Source organism: Pleurodeles waltl, chromosome 4_2 (assembly GCF_031143425.1).
Source record: "Pleurodeles waltl isolate 20211129_DDA chromosome 4_2, aPleWal1.hap1.20221129, whole genome shotgun sequence".
Taxonomy (NCBI): Eukaryota; Metazoa; Chordata; class Amphibia; order Caudata; family Salamandridae; genus Pleurodeles; species Pleurodeles waltl.
In genome coordinates, this window is record NC_090443.1 from 114,667,928 (window position 1) to 114,691,232 (window position 23,305).

The 23,305-nt window shown below is 42.7% G+C and overlaps 1 protein-coding gene across 1 annotated transcript in view; it reads right to left on the reverse strand.

Annotated features, from left to right (window-relative positions):
- Window positions 1-23,305, reverse strand: part of SLC4A8 (solute carrier family 4 member 8) — a 626,941-nt gene that overhangs the window by 324,358 nt on the left and 279,278 nt on the right. The window contains exons 5-7 of the mRNA XM_069230889.1: window positions 22,412-22,572; window positions 18,195-18,383; window positions 6,180-6,274 (exon numbers count right to left, since the gene is read on the reverse strand). Of these exons, the coding sequence (XP_069086990.1) occupies window positions 6,180-6,274; window positions 18,195-18,383; window positions 22,412-22,572 (445 nt within the window). The remainder of the gene's footprint in view (window positions 1-6,179; window positions 6,275-18,194; window positions 18,384-22,411; window positions 22,573-23,305) is intronic.

The following is a 23,305-nucleotide window of genomic DNA, read 5'->3' on the forward strand; positions in this document are numbered from 1 at the left end:
AATTTCTCCCACCCATACACCCACTCACTCAGGCCCCAGTCACAGCCCCACTCAGACCCTCATACGCCCACTCACAGACCCACTCACGCATCCACTCAGACTCTCCCACACCCACTCACAGACCCACTGACACCCTCATGCAGCCACTCACTGACCTGCACAGACCCTGATGCACCCACTAAGACACTGATGCACGCATTCTCACACCCAGTGACTCTCACAGCCACTCTCAACCCCAGATACACCCTCTTACACCTATTCTCACATCCAGAGAGATAGGCTGCAGCCAACTACTGCTGCACACGGCCAAAGGGCCTTGTGCAGAGTAGTATTGGATGGTTAGGAGGGTTGGCATCACATTTTACATGTACCAAGACACAGAAATTCACCTGTTATAGTTAGAATTGGTATATTGGAAAGAAATGTGAATGTTCCATCACTAGGACGGTTTAACAGTCAAAACTCTAGTGATTAAAGAAACACTCTGCCAAGCGATATTAGGATTTGAATCTTCAGCCTACTAAGTGGCAGCTCAAGACCTTGACCATTATGCCAGAAGTGACTCTGTTCCGCTATGCATCCAAACGTAACTATAACATTCGTACCAAACATTTTGCTAGTCTGATTTTTTGAAGTCATTGTATGGAGAGACCACTGCAATGACATTTTTTTTTTTTTTTTTTTTTTTTTTTTCTTTCTCTCTCTCTCTCTCTCTCTCTCTCTCTCTCTCTCTCTCTCTCTCTCTCTCTCTCTCTCTCTCTCTCTCTCTCTCTCTCTCTCTCTCTCTCTCTCTCTCTCTCTCTCTCTCTCTCTCTCTCTCTCTCTCTCTCTCTCTCTCTCTCTCTCTCTCTCTCTCTCTCCTCTCTCTCTCTCTCAGATGAAAACGTCACTTTCTGCAAGTGAGAGCTGTTTGACAGCTCTCACTTGCAGAAAGTGAAGTGTTTGGTCTGACTACGCAGGAGCTGTCAAAGCTCCCATCAAGTCAGAGCAAACAGCTATGTCCTGGTGGAGGGCACTCCAGGACACAGCAAGAGCCAGCCCTGGGGGGGGGGGGGGGTGGCGGTCCCTAGGGTCATTATTGGTTCCTTGAGGAGGGCTGCGTGGTTCCCCTCCAACAAAGTATACAGCCCCAGGAAGGTGGTGATCCCTGGGGCCAGGGGGTCTGAAACCTACCCCCCCACATTTCTTTGGGCATTCTGCCCTGGGGAGGTGGCGGTTCCGGGCTGAGGGGGGAGCCGGACAGCCCCCGCCCTTATCTGCCCTGGGGAGGTGGCAGTCCATGGGGCTGCAGGGGGGGGCTGGATGGCCCCACAAATTCTTTGCAGATTCTGCCCTGGGAGGTGACGGTCCCTGAGGCTGTGGGGGGCTGCCCTCCGCATATGGGCCTGCGGAGGGGGGGGAGCGCACCCCCCCCTGCATTCACTTTGTGTACAGCCCCGGGCAGGTAGCAGTCCCTGGGGCTGTGGGGGCCCCCCCACAAACCTCATTAGCAAACCCAGAAGGTTTTCCCAATGAGCCCCCTCCTAAGTTTTTGGCATGTCCCAGGACTTGGCCCGCCCGGGGGGCTTTACTAAAAGGATAGGAAACCACCTGTTTTAAAAAAAAATGTTGGAAAAATCTGCAGTTCCAAAGGATATTTAAAAATAATGCTTTTAAGCCCTGGTGGGGTCCCTCTCGGACCCCAGCACCAGAGCTACGGGGTAAGAGTGTCCCTACCATGGCCCCTTTTCTATTTTTTAATTCTGGGACTTGGCTAAAGTTGAGTCCCAAGATGGCTGCCAACACTTCGTTGTAAAAGTGTTGACAGCCAATGAGATATCTGCATGGGGACAGTCAGATCCACGGAGTATCTGCGTGTCCAGATATCCATAGTTTTTTAAACTAAAATTTCTCCAAAAAATACTGAGTGGATTTACACCAAAAAACAAAAAGCGTGCTTTGGAGACAAAGATCAAGCTTTCTTCCACATTAAGTGGCATTCCATTCAGCGGTCTGGCTTTAGTCATGTCCAAAAATTTAAAAAATCTCATTGACATAGAATGCAGAAAAAGTGTTTTGAGGCCCCCCTTTTTCCCAGCCCCCGCTTAACGGATCACCCAAAAACTTTCCTGACAGCAGCTGAACTTGACCAAAGTATACATTTTGAAAATTTTATTAAGTTTCATCAAATTGCACTAAAGATATTGGCAAAACAAAAAACACTCCTGTTTATGGTAAAAATGGTCCTAACTAGAACAACCTAGTGGGACCGGCACTAGGTAACACATAAATATAAATACACATATTTTTTTTATGGTAAGCTGTATTTTGGTGGTAAGTTTGTCTTGTCTTTGTACAAGTGTTGTGTGTGTTGAATTTGAGAAATCCCTTTGTTTCTGTATTGTTATTGGTCGTTACTTGTTCGTAGTTGGTGGAGTGGGATAAAGTGTATGATTTTGTTATATTTTACTTTGTATCAATGTCTATTCTGTATAGATTTTATTGGTCTTTTTTCATTGTTGTTTTTGTGTGCTTTTTGAAGTGTGACGGGATTCATTTTTTTTTCACTACTATTTAGAAAAGTCTGATTTTTTTGGTTCAAGCAATATCAGTGCTTCACTTCAGTAGTTTTACAGTGTGTTGATTCCAGGGTTTTCCTTTTGGATATTTGCTCTCTATTTAAAGGTATGGCTCCACATAGGATGTCTGTTGCTGTAGCATTGGAGCTACTCTGAACACCAGTTCAGAACTGGGGCTGTCACAGAAACAAGAAACGGATACAGCATCGGAGGTTGACTATAAAGAAGGCTCTGCTAGTGATTTCTCTATCAGAAAGGAATTTTAAGATGATTGTGCTTTTTCTTTTGATAGTGAGTCATCTATTCCTGCTAAGTCAAGCTATTTGACGGTTTAGCTGCAAGTGAAAGCTCCAAGGGTAAGGGCACATCAAACTTACCCACGGTCTGTTACGTGTGCCTGCTGGAGCAAGGGCATATGGTCAGCTGATGTGAGTTACTCTAAGTGGAGTCCAACATTTTCTACTGCCTTTTAATTGAGTTGCTGATTGTTCTGCGAATACAGTCCAATTAAGTTTTACAATGTTTGTAGATAATGAGTTGTGCTGCACAATGGCTGTACAAACAAATCTCTATGCTGAGCAGCATTTGACACAGCACAGGGAGAGGCTACTGTCCCATTCAAGAGTGCACCAGAGGACTCCAACCAGTGACGAAGACTTGAGAAAGTTCTGGAATCTTTCATTACTGATGAGCATTATTTACATGCCCTCTTTGTCCTCTTACTGGTCTCGTAACACAGTGTGGTGCACACCATTGTTCTCTGATGCCATGAGCAGAGATTGTTTTTTGCTTCTGCAGCACATGATGTACTTCAGTGATAATGCACAGGCCCTTCTCAGAGACGGTACAGACACTGATTGCCTCTTCAAAGTTCGTCAAACGTAATACAATACCAGACCCTGGTATTGTATCAAATTGTACCTTCTTTTAGAAAGCTCTACTGATTATACCTACAGCCCATGTGTCTACACAGGGAAGGACTTTAGCTATTCACCACCTAGTTGTCCTGAATCAATAGATACCAGTCAAAAAGTGTTTAAGAGCTTGCGCATCCATTACTGAAAACGGAGCACTACTTGTATCTAGATCATTACTATACTGGAACTCCACTGCTAAAGGAGTTTCCTTCTACAGCCATCTTCACCTGGTACACTTAGGAGCAACAGAATAGGGCTTCCATTGGAGCTAGTTACTAAGAAGCTTGCAAAAGGATAGTGCAGCCTTTTACACTGTGGGGAACTGCAAGTCCTCCAAAATTACAGGCAAATGTGCCTTATGACCACCATCCATGATGATACACCACCACTGAACTCCGTGCATAGTCAGCATGGCCGAAGTTCAGAAGCCTAACTGCATTCTGGACTAAACAAGCACATGGGTGAGGCTGACAGGCATGACTTTGCTCTTCTGCCTTACGTCATATAAGACCTGCATCTGGTATAAGACACTGGCTATGCACCTGATGCAAATGTCATCCTACAATGCACATGTTGTGTATTGCTATTCAGCTCCTGGCATGAGATGAGCTTTTTGACTATGACAAGGCAGTCTTCAGCAACTTTGCTTCCATTGAAGCTGGGACTGTTACCACTACCTTTCAAGTTGGTTGGGTAACACTTCTGAACTTCTGGAAACAAAAGAGAAAAACCACCAATCTTACACAGATATCAAGTTTGTTTCCAAAAAGGAATCAGGCAAGAGACCAGGTACTACCACCCCCACTGTCCCTCAAATCCTGCTCTGTGCCACTCTTAATGTTACAATTTGTATCACAAAAAGGATAACTTTTGGGAGGCTCCTTGAAAAAGAAAGTGCTGCAAAGGTAGATTTTACGCACTGTGCCTTTAATGACTTTAGTAAATAGGTAGACATTGGTATTGCTTACCATGTTCATCCTCTAACAAACCGTGGGCAATGTTCAGCCTTCCTTTATTACAAGTGCACTACAGTCAATGCACTGCAGATATTGCTGGACAGGACATCTGCCATGTTTTGACCGGGTATTCTGTTCACCAAGCCCTAGGGATCAGCATGTTTACCCCAGTGTTCAAAAGTAGATATGTCTGTGCTACCCAAGTAATGAATCAAAATGTATCTAGAGACACCCCCTCAATTTACTTCTACACAATGGATGGAGTTGGATTTAGCACAGGGAACGGGCTGAAGATTCATTAAAAGCATGTCTTTCTAAGCCTCTGCAAGCTACTATTGGGAGGCATTAGGAGAGGCTCACCTGATACCCAGGTAGTTTTAGATAATCAAAACTTAGAATGGAATAGGTTTCAAAGGTATCTCATGCAGAGAGAAGGTAGATGGCTGGGCTAGGATTGACAAGCAGGTGACAGCATCAACCACCGTATGTAGTGATGACTGTGTGACTGGTAGTAGGTGTGGCTGTTTACTGGCGGTGTGATTGATGTTTTAGTTTTATAGGCTTATGAATATGATGGGACCTTAAATGGCTAGGTTTGTGATTAAGTAGAAGTGAACGTCTCTGTGTGTGGCGCATGAATGGCGTGGGAATGGACTGTAAAATGGATGGCGCCCTGACTTAGTTTTACAGCTCATAGCAGTATGTAAGAGGTTTATTATTGTGATACTCAAATTATCTTATTGACTATGATTTTTGTGTTTTAATTTACATGAGCTCATTAGTTAATCGAATGTCTGCTTTGAACCTTTGACTTACGCTTGTGCAAAACTCAACCGTTATGAGTCTGTTTTTGAACAGTGGATGGGTATGCAATATTAATTAGAAATACTTCAAAGGAGTTCAAATATCTGTCTACTAAGGTATTACATTATTTCTCTTACCCATGTGCCTTACAAATGTCATACAAATCAGATTTCAAAGCTACCTAACATCTTGTCAATGGCTCACACATTGCTGAAGTGCAGGAATCAGCACCTCTGTTAGTCAGCCCCTACTGTGGAAAATGGGACAGGAAATGTTTCTGATGTCTTAGTTCGGTTTACTAACCTTCACTGCCAGTGTGTCTGCCATCTTCTAGGGCAGACAAAACTGAACTGGAGATGACACCAGGATAAACAGTTCAGCATTCCCTAGAATGGTTGAAAACTATACACCACATTGCACTCTGTGCTGGTAAACAATCCCTGGTTTGTCATTTCCTGCAGCAGAAGCGCGGCTCAGCCAGACAACCGGGGCATCGTTTTTAGTGGGATCCGTGTGGGAATGCTGGCAAACAGAAAAATCCAAAAACTGTGCTGAAAAAGGTTTTTTTCCCTGCACAACTGATAGTTTATGAAATGTGTGACGATGTTGATCTTAATGCAGAAAATCTTTTGTTGATGCGATTTTTAGAAAAAGAAATAGGCCTTCTTGCACAGCACTCTTCTCCTTTTAAAAAAAACAAATTCCTATCTTTTGGCTATTTCCTTTGTTCCCTCCAGAGGAATCCACAAACTCTGCATACCTTTAGAATCCTCATGATGTTGCGAACTACCCCAGACATCCAAAAATGCAGTGGGCCCTAGGAAAGCTTAGTAGCCAAGGGGTTTAAACTCATTCCTCCTTTAACCTGCTAGTGAAGTTTAAATGTTATCCCTTTCAAAAGTGGTGACTTGGAAATGTGAAAAAATCAAATATAAACAACGCACCTTGCTCAAATCCACCGCACTGCTGTTGTCGTGGTTCACTCCGTTCTTAACATCAAGAGTGGAGGGGGTGGGCTGGGGTGACACGGCCAGGTACGCTAAAGAATGAGAAGTGCAGAATCTCAGGAACAAATGTGATACTGAAGGCACTATATGCACATTTATAAAACAAATGCTTACAACGTTCACTGTGAGAGTTATCTTAAAGGCCTTTCCACACAAGATTGCTGGCCAGAGCGGCCCGACACTACCCATCTTTCAAAAATTGATGCCTGTGACTTTTAGATGTAAAAACATTTAGCTGGAATCTGCTCACTGCTCTAACACAAGAAATTAATGAACCATCAAAATTGACGTGGTGTAACTATGTTTGTGCTGTATGCATATATTACATGGTTGGCTTATGTCATTTCACAAACAGAAATGTTTAGAAATGATTCAACATTTGTGCATTATGCATATATTGTTTATAAGAAGGAAACAACATATTGACACCTTAGTTAGGTTACCAAATTCAATTATTTGCAAGATTTCATGACATATGGCTTCATCAGATGCTGAATAGAACTTCTGAAAACTGACAAACGGGAACACTTTCTACAGCAAACCTCTTGATATCACTTCCACGGGAGGAATTTTCCTCCAAATGAGGCACGGCATAATAGTGAATTGAGGAGTCAAAAATGAACTCCTTCCTGTACACTTCACCCTCGCCACCACCATATCCAAGATTCAAGTCATGCTGCACGTTTACATTTTTCCAAACAGTGTATGCAGTGAAAGCACATCCATAAATCTAAGTGGATAGGGCTCTAGCTGACCTACCAAAAGATTTTCCTCAGTTTTGATTATATATGCCTTAAAATAGTCTAACGTTTATAATATTTATGTATTAATTTACTTGATACAGTGATATGATTTTTATATAGTGCTATTCTTACCCCAGGAGGTGTTAGCAAATTTTTCGTATAACTAATCCAAATACTGACTGTAGGAAAGTACCATCTTACCTGGTATGTTACCCCCATTTTTTACTTGGGTGTCAGATTGTTTTTGCCTGTCTCACTGGGTTCCTGCTAGCCAGGACCCCAGTGCTCATAGTTGTGGCCTGAATGTGTTCCCTGTGTGGTGCTTAACTGTGTAACTGAGGCTCTTCTAATCAGAACCTCAGTGCTTATGCTCCCTCTGCCTTTAAAATTCTCACTGCAGGCTAGTGACCATTTTTTACCAATTTTAATTGGCACACTGGAACACCCTTATAATTCCATAGTATATGGTACCTTGGTACCCAGGGCATTGGGGTTCCAGGAGATTCCTATGGGCTGCAGCATTTCTTTTGCCACCCATAGGGAGCTCAGACAATTCTTACACAGGACTGCCACTGCAGCCTGAGTGAAATAACGTCCACGTTATTTTACAGCCATTTTACACTGCACTTAAGTAACTTATAAGTCACCTATATGTCTAACCGTCACTTGGTTAAGGTTAGGTGCAAAGTTACTAAGTGTGAGGGCACCCTGGCACTAGCCAAGGTGCCCCCACATAGTTCAAGGCAGGTTCCCCGGACTTTGTGAGTGCGGGGACACCATTACACGCGTGCACTACATATAGGTAAATACCTATATGTAGCTTCACAATGGTAACTCCGAATATGGCCATGTAACATGTCTAAGATCATGGAATTGTCCCCCCAGGCCAAATCTGGTATTGGGGTGCCAATCCCATGCATCTCCAGGGCTCCAGCATGGACACCGGGTACTGCCAAACTAGCTCTCTGGGGTTTTCTCTGCAGCTACTACTGCTGCCAACCCACAGACAGGCTTCTGCCCTCCTGAGGTCTGGGCAGCCCAGTCCCAGGAAGGCAGAACAAAGGATTTCCTCTGAGAAAGGGTGTTACATCCTTTGGAAATAGGTGTTAAGGGCCTGAGAGGAGTAGCCTCCCCTGGCCTCTGGAAATGCTTTGAAGGGCACAGATGGTGCCCTCCTTGCATAAACCAGTCTACACCAGTTCAGGGATCCCCCAGCCCCTGCTCTGGCGTGAAACTGGACAAAGGAAAGGGGAATGACAACTCCCCTGTCCATCACCACCCCCAGGGGTGGTGCCCAGAGCTCCTCCAGTGTGTCTCAGACCTCTGCCATCTTGAATGCAGAGGTGTGAGGGCACAATGGAGGCTCTGAGTGGCCAGTGCCAGCAGGTGACGTCAGAGACCCCTCCTGATAGGTGCTTACCTGACTAGGTGGCCAATCCTCCTCTGAGGGCTATTTAGGGTCTCTCCTGTGGTTTTCTCATCAGAAAACGAATGCAAGAGCTCACCGGAGTTCCTCTGCATCTCCCTCTTCGACTTCTGCCAAGGATCAACCGCTGACTGCTCCAGGACGCCTGCAAAACCACAACAAAGTAGCAAGGAGACTACCAGCAACATTATAGCGCCTAATCCTGCCGGCTTTCTCGACTGTTTCCTGGTGGTGCATGCTCTGGGGGCTGTCTGCCTTCACCCTGCACTGGAAGTCAAGAAGAAATCTCCTGTGGGTCGACGGAATCTTCCCCCTGCTACCGCAGGCACCAAACTTCTGCTTCACCGGTCCTCTGGGTCCCCTCTCATCGTGACGAGCGTGGTCCCTGGAACACAGGAGCTGGATCCAAGTGACCACGACAGTCCAGTGGTCCATCTGTCCAAATTTGGTGGAGGTAAGTCCTTGCCTCCCCACGCCAGACAGTAATCCTGTGTACTGCGTGAACTGCAGCTGCTAGGGCTTCTGTGCACTTTTGCAGGGAATCCTTTGTGCACAGCACAGCCCAGGTCTCCAGCACTCCGTCCTGCATTTCTCAACTCGCTGAGTTGACCACCGGCTTTGTGGGACTCTCCTTTGTAGTGTTGAGACGACCGCTGTGCTCAGTTCTCTTGAACCCATGTTCAAGTGCTTCTGCGGGTACTGCCTGCTTCTGCGTGGGCTCTCTGTGTGGCTGAGCGCCCCCCCCGTCTCCTCGTCCAAGTGGCGACCTCCTGGTCCTTCTTGGGCAGCACCCTTTTTCTTCAACCGCAACCTTTGCAGCTAGCAAGGCTTGTTTGCGCCCTTTCTGCGTGGAAACAACTCTGCATCCTCCAGCACACCGTGGACATCTTCTGTGCAAAGGAGAAGTTCCTGGCACCTTCCGTTGTTGCAGAATCTTCAGCTACTTCCACCCGGAGGCAACCATTTTGCACCTTCATCTGGGGTTTAGTGGGCTCCTGCCCCCCCTGGACACTTTTGTGACTTTTGGACTTGGCCCCCTTCCTTTACAGGTCCTCAGGTCCAGGAATCCGTCTTCAGTGCTTTGCAGTCTGTTGTGGTCTTCGCAGAATCTTCTATCACAACTTTAGTGTGTTTCTGGGAAGTAGGGTCACTTTACTCCTACTTTTCAGGGTCTTGGGGTGGCGTATCTTGGACACCCTTAGGGTTTTCTTACACTCCCAGCGACCCGCTACACACTACACTAAACCAGGGGCCCCTAAGTGGTTCGCATTCCACTTTCTTAGTATATGGTTTGTGTTGCCCCTAGGCCTATTGCATCCTACTGTATTCTACAGGGTTTGCACTACTTTTCTTACTGTTTAGTTACCTGATTTTGGTTTGTCTATATATTTTGTATATTTTACTTACCTCCTAAGGGAGTATATCCTCTGAGATATTTTTGGTACATTGTCACTAAAATAAAGTACCTTTATTTTTAGTAACTCTGAGTATTGTGATTCTTATGGTATAGTGCTATATGATATAAGTGGTATAGTAGGAGCTTTGCATGTCTCCTAGTTTAGCCTATGCTGCTCTGCTATAGCTATCTCTATCAGCCTAAGCTGCTAGAACACTACTAATCTACTAATAAGGGATATTTGGACCTGGCACAAGGTGTAAGTACCATCAGGTACCCACTATAAGCCAGGCGAGCCTCCTACACTGACATGTCTACAAATACATTAAACAAAGAAATAAATACTGGTGCAGCTAAGAGTCGCTGTTACCATTGACGTCACAGTGTTCATCTATACATGCCCATATTGACATTATACTGTGTCAATTTATAACAAGCTAATTGTGAAGAACAGTTCATATCGAGGTACATTCACTGTAGAACAGAAACAACATGTGTGTGGTATAATCATATAAATTGAAATGTAGCCATTTATTTTGATTCTATAATAATCCTGGAGGTGTTTGGTTTGGAATTTTGTGCTGTTATGTCAGGGGATTTAAACGCAAAGATAGGTGGTCATAGTACTGTGGGGAACCCCTTTAAGCAGGATCATAGGATACATACAGCTGAGTGTATACATGATGAGCGAGGCAGGGCCCTGATTAAGGGCATACGGAGCTTGGGTCTCCTGAATATATGCGATTTGGAAGAGGTAGGTGAGCATCTGTTCCCAACGTTTGTAGGTAGAGGGGCTGGAATGACAATTGATTACATATTTGTGTCCCCATCTCTGAAAAACCTAGTCAGGCATGGTGAGGTGGTAGAGCAGCAATTTAGTGATCATAATCCTTTTACGATTCTGTTTAACTTCCCTTTGAATATATGTAAACCAGTGTTAGGAGGGACGATCTCTCTGCGAATTAAAGATCATGACAGGTGAACATCCAGCAAATAGTAGAGAGGTTGGTGGGCCAAAATTTAAATTTGATAGTAGGGACCCTATTGGCCGAATCCCCCAGACCAGGGGAAGTCATGGATGCCATGCTCAGAGTAAATGGAGCTATTAAAGATTTTATGACTACAGTTGTTGAGCCCTTTTGTAAGTGTCTGGGGGGGTGGTTTAGAAAGCCTTGTTATGAGGCGAAGAAATCTCTGAAGAAAGGCACTACAGGCACAGCCAAGAGATAAGGGCCATGTAAGAGGAGCGAGGGCTCACTACAAAACTGTTTTGAGGGTTAGGAAGCAGCAGCTTAAGGAGCAGGCCTGAGAGGACTTAGAAAGTGCATCACGCAACAAGAACCCAGGCCTGTTCTGGATGGTTGTAAATAGGGGTACCTTCGAGACAGAAACATCGGATGGGTTGGGTTGCAACATCGCCCCTGAGGTTTGGGTGAGCCATTTCTGTAGGATCTTTTTGAGGGCCCTCAAGGGGAAGTAATGGACGAACCTTATGGTCATCCCCCAAATTTGGCTATTAGGTTCACACTTGAAGAGGTGATGGAGGGTCTGCAGGGCAGTGCCAGCCATAAAGCCCCGGGCCCTGACTTCATTCTCGTGGATTTATATAAATTTTGTCCTCAGTTGTGGGCACTTATATTGCTCAATGTTTTAAATGCAGCAGTTAGTGCAGGAATTCCCACCACTTGGAAATCGGCATGTATTGTTCCCGTTTATAAAAAGGCAATCGTAGTGACCCAAAATCTTATGACCCAATCTCACTTCTTGATTCATCAGTGAACATTTTAGGGCGAATTGTGTTAAGGCGTATTGAGGATTGGATGTTTGAAAATGAGGTCCTGAGTAGGGTGCAGTATGGTTTTAGGGAAGGGCTTGGTACTCAAGAGAAATGTTTAAATCTGCTCATGCTGATTAGCAAATATACGCAAGCAAAGAGGGGTACTCTGTATCTTGCTTTTATGGATCTCAGTTGTGCCTTTGATAAGGTGAATCAAAGCAAGCTACGGGAAAGGCTAACCCAGATGGGTATGGATCCCGCAAATTGTGGAGCTGCTTCGGTATCTCCATCTAGGAACTAATGCAACTGTGAAGTGTGGCTCGAATGGGGAATGCACGGATTCATTTGGACTCAATAGGAGTGTACGACAGGGGTGTGTTTTGGCTCCTATCCTTTTTCTTTTGTATACAAATGGGCTATATGATTCCCTAGTAGGAAGATGTAAGGATGTTCCTATAATCAATGGTAAGAGTGTCCCGGTATTGATTTATGCAGATGATGCAGTTCTCATGGCCCGCACTATGAATGGTCTCCGTGAGGTGGTTAAAGTGTATGGAAACTTCATGTCTGCCTTAGATCTAGAGATCAGTAGTAGCAAATCACACTTTATGGTGTGTTGTAAACCCCTGAGTAGGGTGGGGGGGCTGAAGATCCACGATCAAGTAACTAGCCCGGTATAGGAATTCCCCTATTTAGGGGTACATTTTGATGAAAAGGGAACTTGGAAATCCTGTATCTCCAGGAGAGGGGTGTGTTTTAATGCCACAGTAGGCGCTAGCTTTGAGTTTTCTGCAAGGGTGGGAAATAAACCTATTAAGGCCCTGCTTGAAGTTTACAGGCGTAAATGTCTTCCAGTTTTACTGTATGGGGCACCACTCTGGGGCTACTCAGATAGTAGGGACCCTATTATAGAGGAAAATCTTTTCTGTAGAAGGTTGTTAGGAATAGGCCAAAATACCTCTGGCTTTTGTTTGCATGCTGAATTGGATTTGGATTTTATAGAGGATGCTATCAAGATTGCTCCTTTTTTGTTGTGGATATCCATCTGGACAAATGAGTTTGCATCCCTAAATAGGGAAATCCTGTGTGACTGCATATCATGTGATCATGCAAGGGATATTCCCTGGCTGGCACACATAAGAGAAGTAGCCATTTCCCTTGGTCGGCCAGATATGTTTAATGCACCAGAGTGCTTAACACATTCTGATAAACGCTGGGCTAAGGAGAACTTTTTTCAAAATCTTAGGGGCTAAGGGCCAGATGTACCAAAGGATTTTACCCATTCTGTGTCTATGGGAAAAAGCTTTCGTACATATGGCCCTAAGAGGGCACTGGAGGAATTAAGGAAGAAATCGGTGAGGAATTTTATAATGTTAAAAATGGTGGTGGGTTCAGAGATGTACCTTTTGGAGGTAAGGAATGTATGGGAAAGGACTCATCTTGCATTTTCGGCTAGGAGTAATTAGAAGCAATTTGTGCTTCCCGCTGGGCCAGTTTGATCCAAATTCCATACAAATTTGTCCTTGTGATGGTGTGTCTCTACAGACCTTAATCCATTTTACTCTGTTCCGTGATTTTTATGCACCCTTTAGGTGTCGTTTTGTACTCCCCCTGTTGAGGGAAAGGGGTTTTGTTAAGTATCGCCCAGCCTTTCTGTGGCTGCGCATGGTCTCCGATGTGCTGGTGTGTCAGGGTGTAGGATCCTTATTAAAGGGTGCCATAACCTGGCGGAATAGTGTAAATCCCTTTTACTCATATTTATAGTTTTTATCTTTATTTAAATTTTGTCTGGGAAATGAAATCTTGAATGTAATTTTAAAGATTTTAAAATTAGCTGCGCATGGTCTTTGGTGTGTTGGTGTGTCGGGGGTAGGATCCTCTTTAAAGGGAGCCATAACTTGGCAGAATAGTGTCAATCCCCTTTAATCTTTTTTATAAGATTTTATCTCTATTAAAATTCTGTCTGGGAAATGAAATCTTGAATGAAATTTTTTTTTTTTTAAATTAATGATTTTTTAAATTTGTTGTGATTGTTATGTGATATATATTTATCTGTTTTTATGATTTAAATGTTTTAACCGAATAAAGCGTTTGATGATGATGAATAATCCTTATACTAAAAGAGAGTGTTTACCTTTGAAATAAATGAATTTCGTATCAGTTGTGCTTTAAATGCTATAGGCTAATACAAAAAAACGGAGCTCTCCATCATATTTGCCTACGTGTTAACAAGTTATTTTATTTTACATTTACTGTAACATGAAGTTTAAACAAGAATTATTACTGAGAATCTTAAAATTGTAAACTTGAATTCTAATTCTCCCTCAGTTTAGTCTGGTTTTCTTTTCTGTTAACGTGCATTTCGTTCAGGTGCCTTTCACACAAAGTTTTAGTTTGGAAATAGATGTGCTATTGTTTTACTCATAGAGAGCTTGAGAAAGTAACCTTGAGGACAGTACATGGAGGGACACAGAATGTGAAGGCTAGCCCTATTCATTTTTGTTGCAAAGTCGTACACAAAACCGAGGACGGATACCTTCCCAGGATGGTTTTGGGAACTCTCAAGCATGTTGCAGATGTCTATTGTGTGATGTGAAGGGATTGGACAATGAAATCGTCTGATCCGGAGGGTTAACTATAGACTAATCATTGTTTATATTTGGACTTTAGTTATTCGATTTCAGTTGGTTGCAGGGTGGAGATTCCACTGGACTTTGAGAGGTACAGACCTCTTTGCCCTTGCCCCGTACTTTTCCAAAATGCTTGCTGAGAGAACTTGGATTTTCTTTCACCCATGAGAAGGCTTTTGACCTTCCCTTTTTACTTACTTTTTGACAACTTTGGTTAACTTCATTTTACCTCAGATGTCCCTTTTTTAAAATTCTTTTTATCCTATATTTCCTTTTTACTTTTTGTCCCTATGTTTTAAAGCCCACCTCATGTCAATTAGTGACATGCTGACTTTGGAGGATTCCCTTTATCTTAGCTTTATATTTAGAGGATTCTAATTTGCAACACGTTTAGACGATTGGTGAACGCTTATTCTCTGAACACCAAATATTGTTGTTGTTATTTTGAGTAGCTGTTAATGAGTGCTTAGTTTGCTTAATGTTGATTTGATTACGTGTCTTCCAAAGGTTGGGACACCCATTGGTGTTCCTGAACCTTAACAGCTTTTTCTTGAGAACTGTCTACATGGGGTAAAGAAAGCCTCCATCTGTTGCTGGGGAGGGGAGAATTAAAAACATTAAGTGGGAACTCAATAATAGAGTATTCAATTTTGTATAAAATGGGGCAATATTTTCTTGCCATCTTAGGTCCCAAGGGAAAGAATACCAGTGTGACAGTTTCACCCCCAGAGAAGGGCTTGAACTCAGCAGAAAGGGATTTTATATTGTCCACCTGTAGTCAAACACCTTCATAGCTTATTGGGCTTCTATCAACTCCGAATTGCTTTAGAATGAAGTGGAGGAAGGCAGGTGGTGATACTTCATGGTTTTGACAGCTAGGCAAGAAAGCTTGTATTTAATTCTTACTTCATGGGGTAGCCAATGAAGGTCTCTTAAAACTGGAGTTATCTGATCATACTTTTTGCATGGAGAGACAAGTCGAATGCAAAATGTAGACAACCTTTCAGGGGTGCAATACTTTTTATGGGGGGTGTGCTGATGAGAGGGACAATCCTATAGTTAATTTTGGACAGCACAATAGCTTGAACTGCAGAACAAAAATAAGTATGATTTAGCAGTGGCAAAAGTCTTTTCAGGGAGTAGAGGGCTGATTTCACAGTGTTTGATGTGTATAAATATGATCTTAGCAAAGGGGGTAGGTACATAGTCTTGAGCAGAAGCAGTAGTCACTCCCACACTCAGAAAGGGATCAAGACTGGATCTTGCTTGCTGTCATACAATTTCAGCCTTCTGAAACCATTTGAAGATCTGCAGCAACGTTCTATAGCACACAATACATGAATGGAGGTGGAAGAGCAATGGATAACAACAATAGATTGGTGAGAGGGAAATGAAACAGCAAAATCATTTCTTATCCAATTGATTATTGTTCAATATGTCCCTCTCTAAAAACGCTTACTTCATTCCCCTTATTCTCCTCCAGATGGCTTTCTTGTTACTTTATTGACAAAAGCCTGCTCTGGAGGAAGGTTGGGTGATTGGATGTAAATTAACTCCTCTCCGAGCAATACAGAAGTTGAGCTTTATTTATCTAATGTAGCCAGGACGCACTGGGGTTGACAAGGCTATTTCAGAGTTAGGTGGCAAATGAGCCCAGCTAAGTCATGTTTGCCTACTGCAAACAAAGTTAAATTAGTTAAATATGTGTCTCCAGGGATGACAAGAGATGCTACAGTCCTGAACAGTGATTGTCTAAATATTCCCCAACCCCATGTGCAAATAGTACTGTGGAATAAATGGCCTTCTGACAGGGATGTTGACTGTTATGTTAAATTCATTTGTATAGCGCACTATTCACCCATGAGGGAATCCAGGTGCTAGGGCAGGTATGTAGGTTTGTGGTCCCCAAGGTGCTTATATGAAGAGATAAGTCTTCAGCTCCTTGCAGAACTCAAGAAGTGAGGAAGCGGCTTTGATGTGTAGAGGCTGGTCATTCCATGTTTTGTTATTATTTGTATCCCATATTTATCACTAATTGATAAATACAGCCACATCAATGGTGATGAACAGCTCAAGTTTGGGTAATTGCTATCAATGTCTATGCCCATAAGTCTCTGAGCTCATATGCACACATGCATAAAGGCTTCTATATTTTCATGACATGAATCCTCTGCTTGTCTGATTATCAAACCTCTAGCTTTGTTCATGATCCACTATACCAAGCATGGCTATTCAAGGTTTCCTTCAGCATTGGCACACACTACCTATGCTTAACATACTCACATCATCTCCAGTGCAAAAATATCCATTGACCCCTCTGCCCTCTCACACTACCCCATAGCCTTTCATTTTCTTTCACAATCCTTGAGAGAATAGTTTTTTAACAGCCTTAATCGATAAATCGGCATGAATAACCTCCTCCAGCTCTGAGGCTGCTGATTCTGTTCTACTTCATAGCTGGTTATTATTTGTGTGCACAGGTTTACTTACAATCTCAGTATCGAGATATTTGTGTCCAAGTGTCTGTGACATCTTGTGCCAGGGTCCTTAACTCTCTGCCCTAGAGGCTTTGTCCCATGGTCCAAGTAGAGTCTATGGGCCAGATGTAGGAAAAAAGCAATTTGCGACTTGCAAATTGCGAGTCCCTGCGACTCGCAATTTGCAAATCGCAAATTGCTATGCAGTACGGTGTCTCAGACACCGACTGCAACTCGCAATGGGGTCGCAATGACCCACCTCATGAATATTCATGAGGTGGGTCGCAAATTGCGGCCCCATTGCGAGTATAGGCACTCGCTAACATGGAGGCCTGCTGACGTCAGCAGACCTCCATGTTAGCGACCTGCTTTTAAATAAAGCAGTTTTTTTTTTTGAAGGGTAGCCCGTTTTCCCTAAAGGACCTTGGACCACTCCCTGCCCTGAAAAAATATTTTGGGCTCCAGTCACAAACTGGAAGGGGTCCCATGGGGACCCCTTCCAATTTGCGATTGGGTTACCATCCACTTGAAGTGGATGGTAACTGCGTGCGGTCGCAAATGGTATTGCATCCCAATGCGACTCGCAAATAGGAAGGGAACACCCCTTCCTATTTGCGAGTCTGAAATGCATTTTGCGAGTCGGTAACGACTCGCAAAATGCATTTCTGCATTGGGATACGCGTTTTGCGACTCGCAAACGGCAAATGTTGCCGTTTGCGAGTCGCAAAACGTTTGCTACATCTGGCCCTAAATTCCTAAACTCAAATGTCTATGTCCCATTTCCCCGATATCTTGGCCTCCTTGTTCTAGTGTCCACATCTCCATTTCCTGCTTTCCGTGTCTGCTTCACCCAGGGTTATTCTCTCCTTTTGCCAGTGTCTATTTCTTCCTGCCAAACTATGTATGTTGCCCTGTCCAACATCCCATGTCTCCCTGTCCTGGATTCCATATCTTGCAATCAAAGTGTCTGTGTTTTCTTCTGCCAGTATCAGTGTCAGCGTCTCCAAGTATCTGTGTCCATTGTCCAAAGTCTATTTCTCTCACTGACCAATAGGCTATGGCCCTGTGTTCCAAAGACAACAGCTATCTATCTCAGTATCTGTACTTCCCTGTCCCAGAGTGCATACTCCTTGTACCAGTACTGATATCTCCTAGGTCTTGTGTCCTCAACTCCATGATCCTATGTTCCATACACTGTATTATAATGTCTCCCTGTTCGGGATTCCATATCTTGCTATCATCAAAGTGTCTGTGTTTTCTTCTGTCAGTATCAAAGTCTTCAATTCTAATGTCTCTGTTTACCTTTTGCATTCTCCATATCTCCTTCTACCTGGCTCCATGGTTTCTACTCATATTTCTCTGTCCCATCATGCTTTCCTATCCACCATTCAATCAGTGTTTTACTGTCCTGGCGGTCATGTCTCACTTTGACTATAACAGTGATGTTCACTCTTTTTAATACTAATTTTTAACAGGTTTCTCAGTGCTACCATGCAGACATACCATTTTTGTCCATTGAATGGGGCTCTGATTGCTTTTTCCCAACTTCAGCAAAAGAGCGGACCATGGGTATCAGGTTGTTTCTTTTCTTCTCAATCTGATGGTGATGCTTCTTGAGGAGGGCATCCCGCACCTTCACTCGAATGCTCTCATCTAAGTCGGTGGCACATTCCTGATGGTCCAGGATCATGTCTGCAAACAACATGGGCAATAATGACACCCCATTGCTAATAATTGTGCGTATGATTCTCCAAATGCACAACCCTCCAATAAATACCTTCATTGATTAATAAACCCAACTAACACTCTCAGGACTTTTTAACAGGTCAGTTTGGGCATTTCATAATGTGAACATGTTTTCTGAGTAAAAGCATTAGACTCTTCCAATAGATCTGAGCTTTCAGATCCATCCAGAAATTTAAATGTGGAATTCAGATTGCTCATTTTAAAGCAACCAATTTGAATGCAGAAAGAACGGATACCATCACTCAAAACCACAATAGTTTACAACTGAATATTGGAATATCTGATGCCCTACAATTTCATGACTACTCCAGGATGAACATCAAAGATATTCTGAAATTAAGAACTGAATAATTCAAATCTTCAAAGCATAAGAATTCAATTGGTAATCATATTCAGACCATGGGATGTATGGATACCATGTTAGGTTACAATTTAGTAATATGTGACTGTACTCATGTTGGTGTCACAACTGGAAAATCAATCATGCAATTTTTCAAACAGGTGTTCAAATTTTAAGTACACAAAATTTCATAAATATCCAAAGCTCTATAGTGTTTTATCATTTTTGCTCTAGGGAAAGTATATCCTCCGCTGGAGAAGCCTTAGCTGAGAATGATCTGCCTCAGAAACTTACTTTCCTAGCTTTAGGGAAGACAAATTAGTAAATGCAAGTAGCCAACTGTAATATTATTACTGGTTGATATGATAGCACCTGTCTGCTGGTAAATGCAGAGCCTTTATGTCAAATTGTGTGACATTTCATGGAACTTAATTTACGCAGAATTTGCTTAATTTTTAGTGTCCATTGAGGCACTTTTATGTCACTTAACACATAGTCCCAACATTTCAGGACAAAGATGGACCGGGCAACCAGAAAATTATCACTATCTACCTATGTTTTAATTTGCTACAAGAGGTCTGAAAAAGTTGCATGCTAATTAAAAGGCAGTGGAATAGCTCAAGGAGAATGTAACAGAATTACAAACGACATTTTAAAACTCTATCGGAGCTGATGAACTGTCTCACGACCAAGTGTATGATGAAGAAAAGTGATCAAGAAGAAACAACCTGCTGCCCCAGGGCTATCTGGAGATGGCAGAGGAAGCCTCAGAGGAGCTGTTTCTGGAGCAGAAGATTCAAGCTGCATGCATAATCATCGGACCGTCAGCATACCAGTTGCAAAGAGAGCACACAAGAACCAGGGAACCCACAACTAAACCAGCTGTGCTACTTACGCTAATCATTTCAAGCGTAGTTTCTACAAAAGGGTACGATATTGAAACATACAACATGGGTATGGCAACCTCTTTAGGAGAGGAACATGTTCATTATTTTTCAAGACTACAGTGAGTGCAAAGATTGTATAAAATAAAAACTAGAAATTATGAGAGCAGAAATGTAAGTACTTGTCACAAAGTAGCAGTGTGGAAGATGGGACACTGGAAGAAGCATTTTCAGCAAAAGTTCTCAAATGGAGACAATGTGGCCAGTGTGATTTTCAGTCTGGAAAATGAGGGGGTAATGGCCAGAACTCATCATCAAGAAAGAGAAATCCATAGACAATCTACTTAACACACTTCTAGTGTTACTGTTTTTCACTTTTTTCTCATACCTACTGTGATAAGTCTTAGTTCTTCTGATTGTTGCACCTTTATAATCCAATGAGAAAAGAGATGAGTTGGAAGAAAGTGCAGGTTTTTGTAAATGCCGCATCTGGCTTAGGCTAAAGGGAACTAGGTATTGATAGGGTTGAGCTGGATGGTGTGTTCTCGCACACTGAGACTATTCCTCTAGGATGGTGCTGCAAAACTCTGCTGTGGTGACATACAATTTGCAAAACAGGCATATGTTATGTTAAAGATTGACCCTTATGCTTCTGAGAAACAGCAGTTGGCATAAGAGAGGATGAGGTGCAGAACACACAAGGGCAGGAACTCCTCATACAAGCAGCTCTAAACACCATTGTCGGTGTGCTGTGTATTCATCCTATTTTGAAGAGTTTTCTTTTCTGGTTAGGAGAAAAGCTTCTCTGGTGGGAGCGAATAATATTTCGATTGTTACAGGCCTATGATGGAAAATGCAGTTTTCTAGTAAGACTGGGAATGAAATAAAACATGTTGTAGAGTGCACAGACTGCCCTGGAAAGTAGTACATTACAGGCACATTTGATAGAAGTATCCAGTCATACAGTTTCAATGTAAGTGAAAGACATGTTCAGTCATCTGAGAGACTCAGTTAGTTCTGGGTCATTCCTACTGAAAGAATTAGAGAACGTCAGTGCCTTTTCAGGGTTATGCAACCAGTAGCATTGGAAAGATGACATGGGACCTGGTGAAAGCAAGGAAAATGGACCATTTGACTGCTGTTGTTGTATTAAAACATATCAATTGTCAGAGTTCAATGGGCCCATTAGGGCTCTGGGCCTTGGTGCCACTGCATGTGCTGCACCAGTAGTAATTACGCCCCTGTATGCACCAAGTGTAACATATACACGCTGTTCCGTCTGGGCAGCATGGTAGGAAGGTAAGTGATGTGTCTGTGGGTCATGGGAATGAATTAGAAGACAAATTAAATGCCTCGGGCTACAATTTAATCATGACAACAAATGTGGTTAGGTACAATATGGGTAAAACAGTAAACAGGCTGAGAAACACTACTCAACTGGAGGTCTATTGTACCCACTAAAGCGAGCGTTTCTAACTATCAAACAACCAAAGTTACAAGTGGAGTTCAGACCGATCTGGAAATGGAAATTCACCCAATGTAGTGAGTCAGATATCCATTGGCCACAGGACATCCCTGGCAGTGAGGAAGAGGAATGTTTGTTTTTATTTATTATCTACAGATCTTAACTGTCTGTTGCCACAGACTTAGTTTGTATAATATCAATACTTACAGCAGTCTTGGGATCAGCCCATCACTTATCATTTGTTGACTTTCTTGTCAATCTCATTTGCTTGCTTCTCAGTCAATGATTCTGCATAGTCTTCTTGTATTTGAACTTTCCCTGCAGCTAAGGTTTTTTAACATTCTTTGATGTGGTGGCTTGTATTCTTCCACGGCTCACACCAGGGAACAGCTTTTTACCTCTAAGAACTCCATTGGAGTGCATGTTTTCTTGCTCTTTCTCCCCGTGCTTCTTCTCTCTCACCCTGCGCTCTTTGAATTGCTCCCAGCTCAATCATAAAAGCAAAGGAACAGGTGTACTTTTGAAAGGGTTCATTGAAGAGCAGACTTTATAAGGTTGGTTTTCTTTCATTTCCTGCCTTCCAGATATTGCATGAAAGTCCAAGCCGAGGCACATAAAGTAGCAATAATGGTGCAAGGTGGAAGGGCAAGTTTCTATACTCCCCCTGCCTGTGTCTGAGGCAGAAAGGTGACTGGAAAAATGTTTCATCCCCAGGAGGCCCATAAATCTGTTCCCCGGGCTACTTCTCAGCACCAAATGACTACAGCATTTGTTCCAGTTCCTAGTCGTGCAAAAAGTAAATGGCAAGCATTTTCCTTTCAAATTCCGACAGTTCCTCAGACCCCTGTTATGACCTTTTAAGTGCCTGCAAATACTCGCCTAAGCTTCATTTTAACATGGGTCACATGCAATAGATGTTTTTCATTTGGTCCACAGTTTCAAGTGAATTTTGTAGAATAAACAATTGATAAAGATTGAAAAAAATGAATTCAGTGCTCAGTTTTAAGAAACCTTAATATGACTGTTTGTGTTTCCAACAAGATCTAGGTTTTTTGTGCTACTTTTGTAAATAATTCTTTACAAAGAAGCCTAGGAAAATCCAACAGGGATTTCCATAAGGGCAAGATCTGTTGGTTTTTCCTAATCTTGCTCTAAAATGCTCACGAAAATGAACTCTCAACATCATAGTCTGGGAAAAAAACACGTATGAAAATATTTACTTATTCCCATGTCAGAACAGAATATACAGTCTGCGAACTAGAGTTCATCTCCCCTTGCGATGTACCTGCAATCTCCTCAATGGTGTTAGCGTGCATGTCAAGAAGGACTGTTCCGTTGATGATACAGCTTCTCAACTCAAAGAGGCTGTGCAGGGAGAGGGTTGCCACATACGGTTTACTCCAGCGCTCTCCTCCATCTTCGACGTCCTCCTCAAACTTCAACCACCTAGCAGTAGAAAAAATTCATAAGCAGAATGCATGCCTATTGGAAAAGTGCCGCTCCACGTAAAAATACACCATGTAATATTTTAACAACAACAAAAAAAAAAACAGATGAGGAGTTGCTCCAATGAATAATGTGACCATGGATACTATTACACACCAGAAAAGCATGAAACTGTGGTCATTACTGTTATTACCACCTATAAACAAAGGTAAACTTCAAACAAGATCAAACATCTATTAGGTTTAACACCAGTTCAAGCCTCGGGTGCAAAAAAAAAAAACATTCATCATATTTCAGAAGGACTGATATTTTAATTGTAAGTATTAAAGTTAAAAATATAAAGCAATTCTAAAGATTATCTTTTGTATTCCTTTTTGCATTTAGGAGAAAGAAATTATCGATTAAGTCTTTCATCCACCCACATTACCACAAAAAAGTGGAACATCTGGTGCACTTTCACCGTATTCACAACAGAATTTACATGTATTAAATTAGAAAGTTCAGGGATGTGGGTAAAGAAGCACTCCTTTATTCTGAAAATATATATTTCTGCCTTTATATAAGTCGTCAAACCCTACAAATTAGGTTTGCAGGCAATCTGCAGACACAGTGTTAGGCAGTGCTTAGTTTGTAAATTAAGAGGTGCGGGTGCTCAAAGCCCTTCTCTTAAACACGAGGCTGCTGTAATTAAATCTGCCAGCACTGACTACTGAGGCAGCGTAATCCTGAAGCC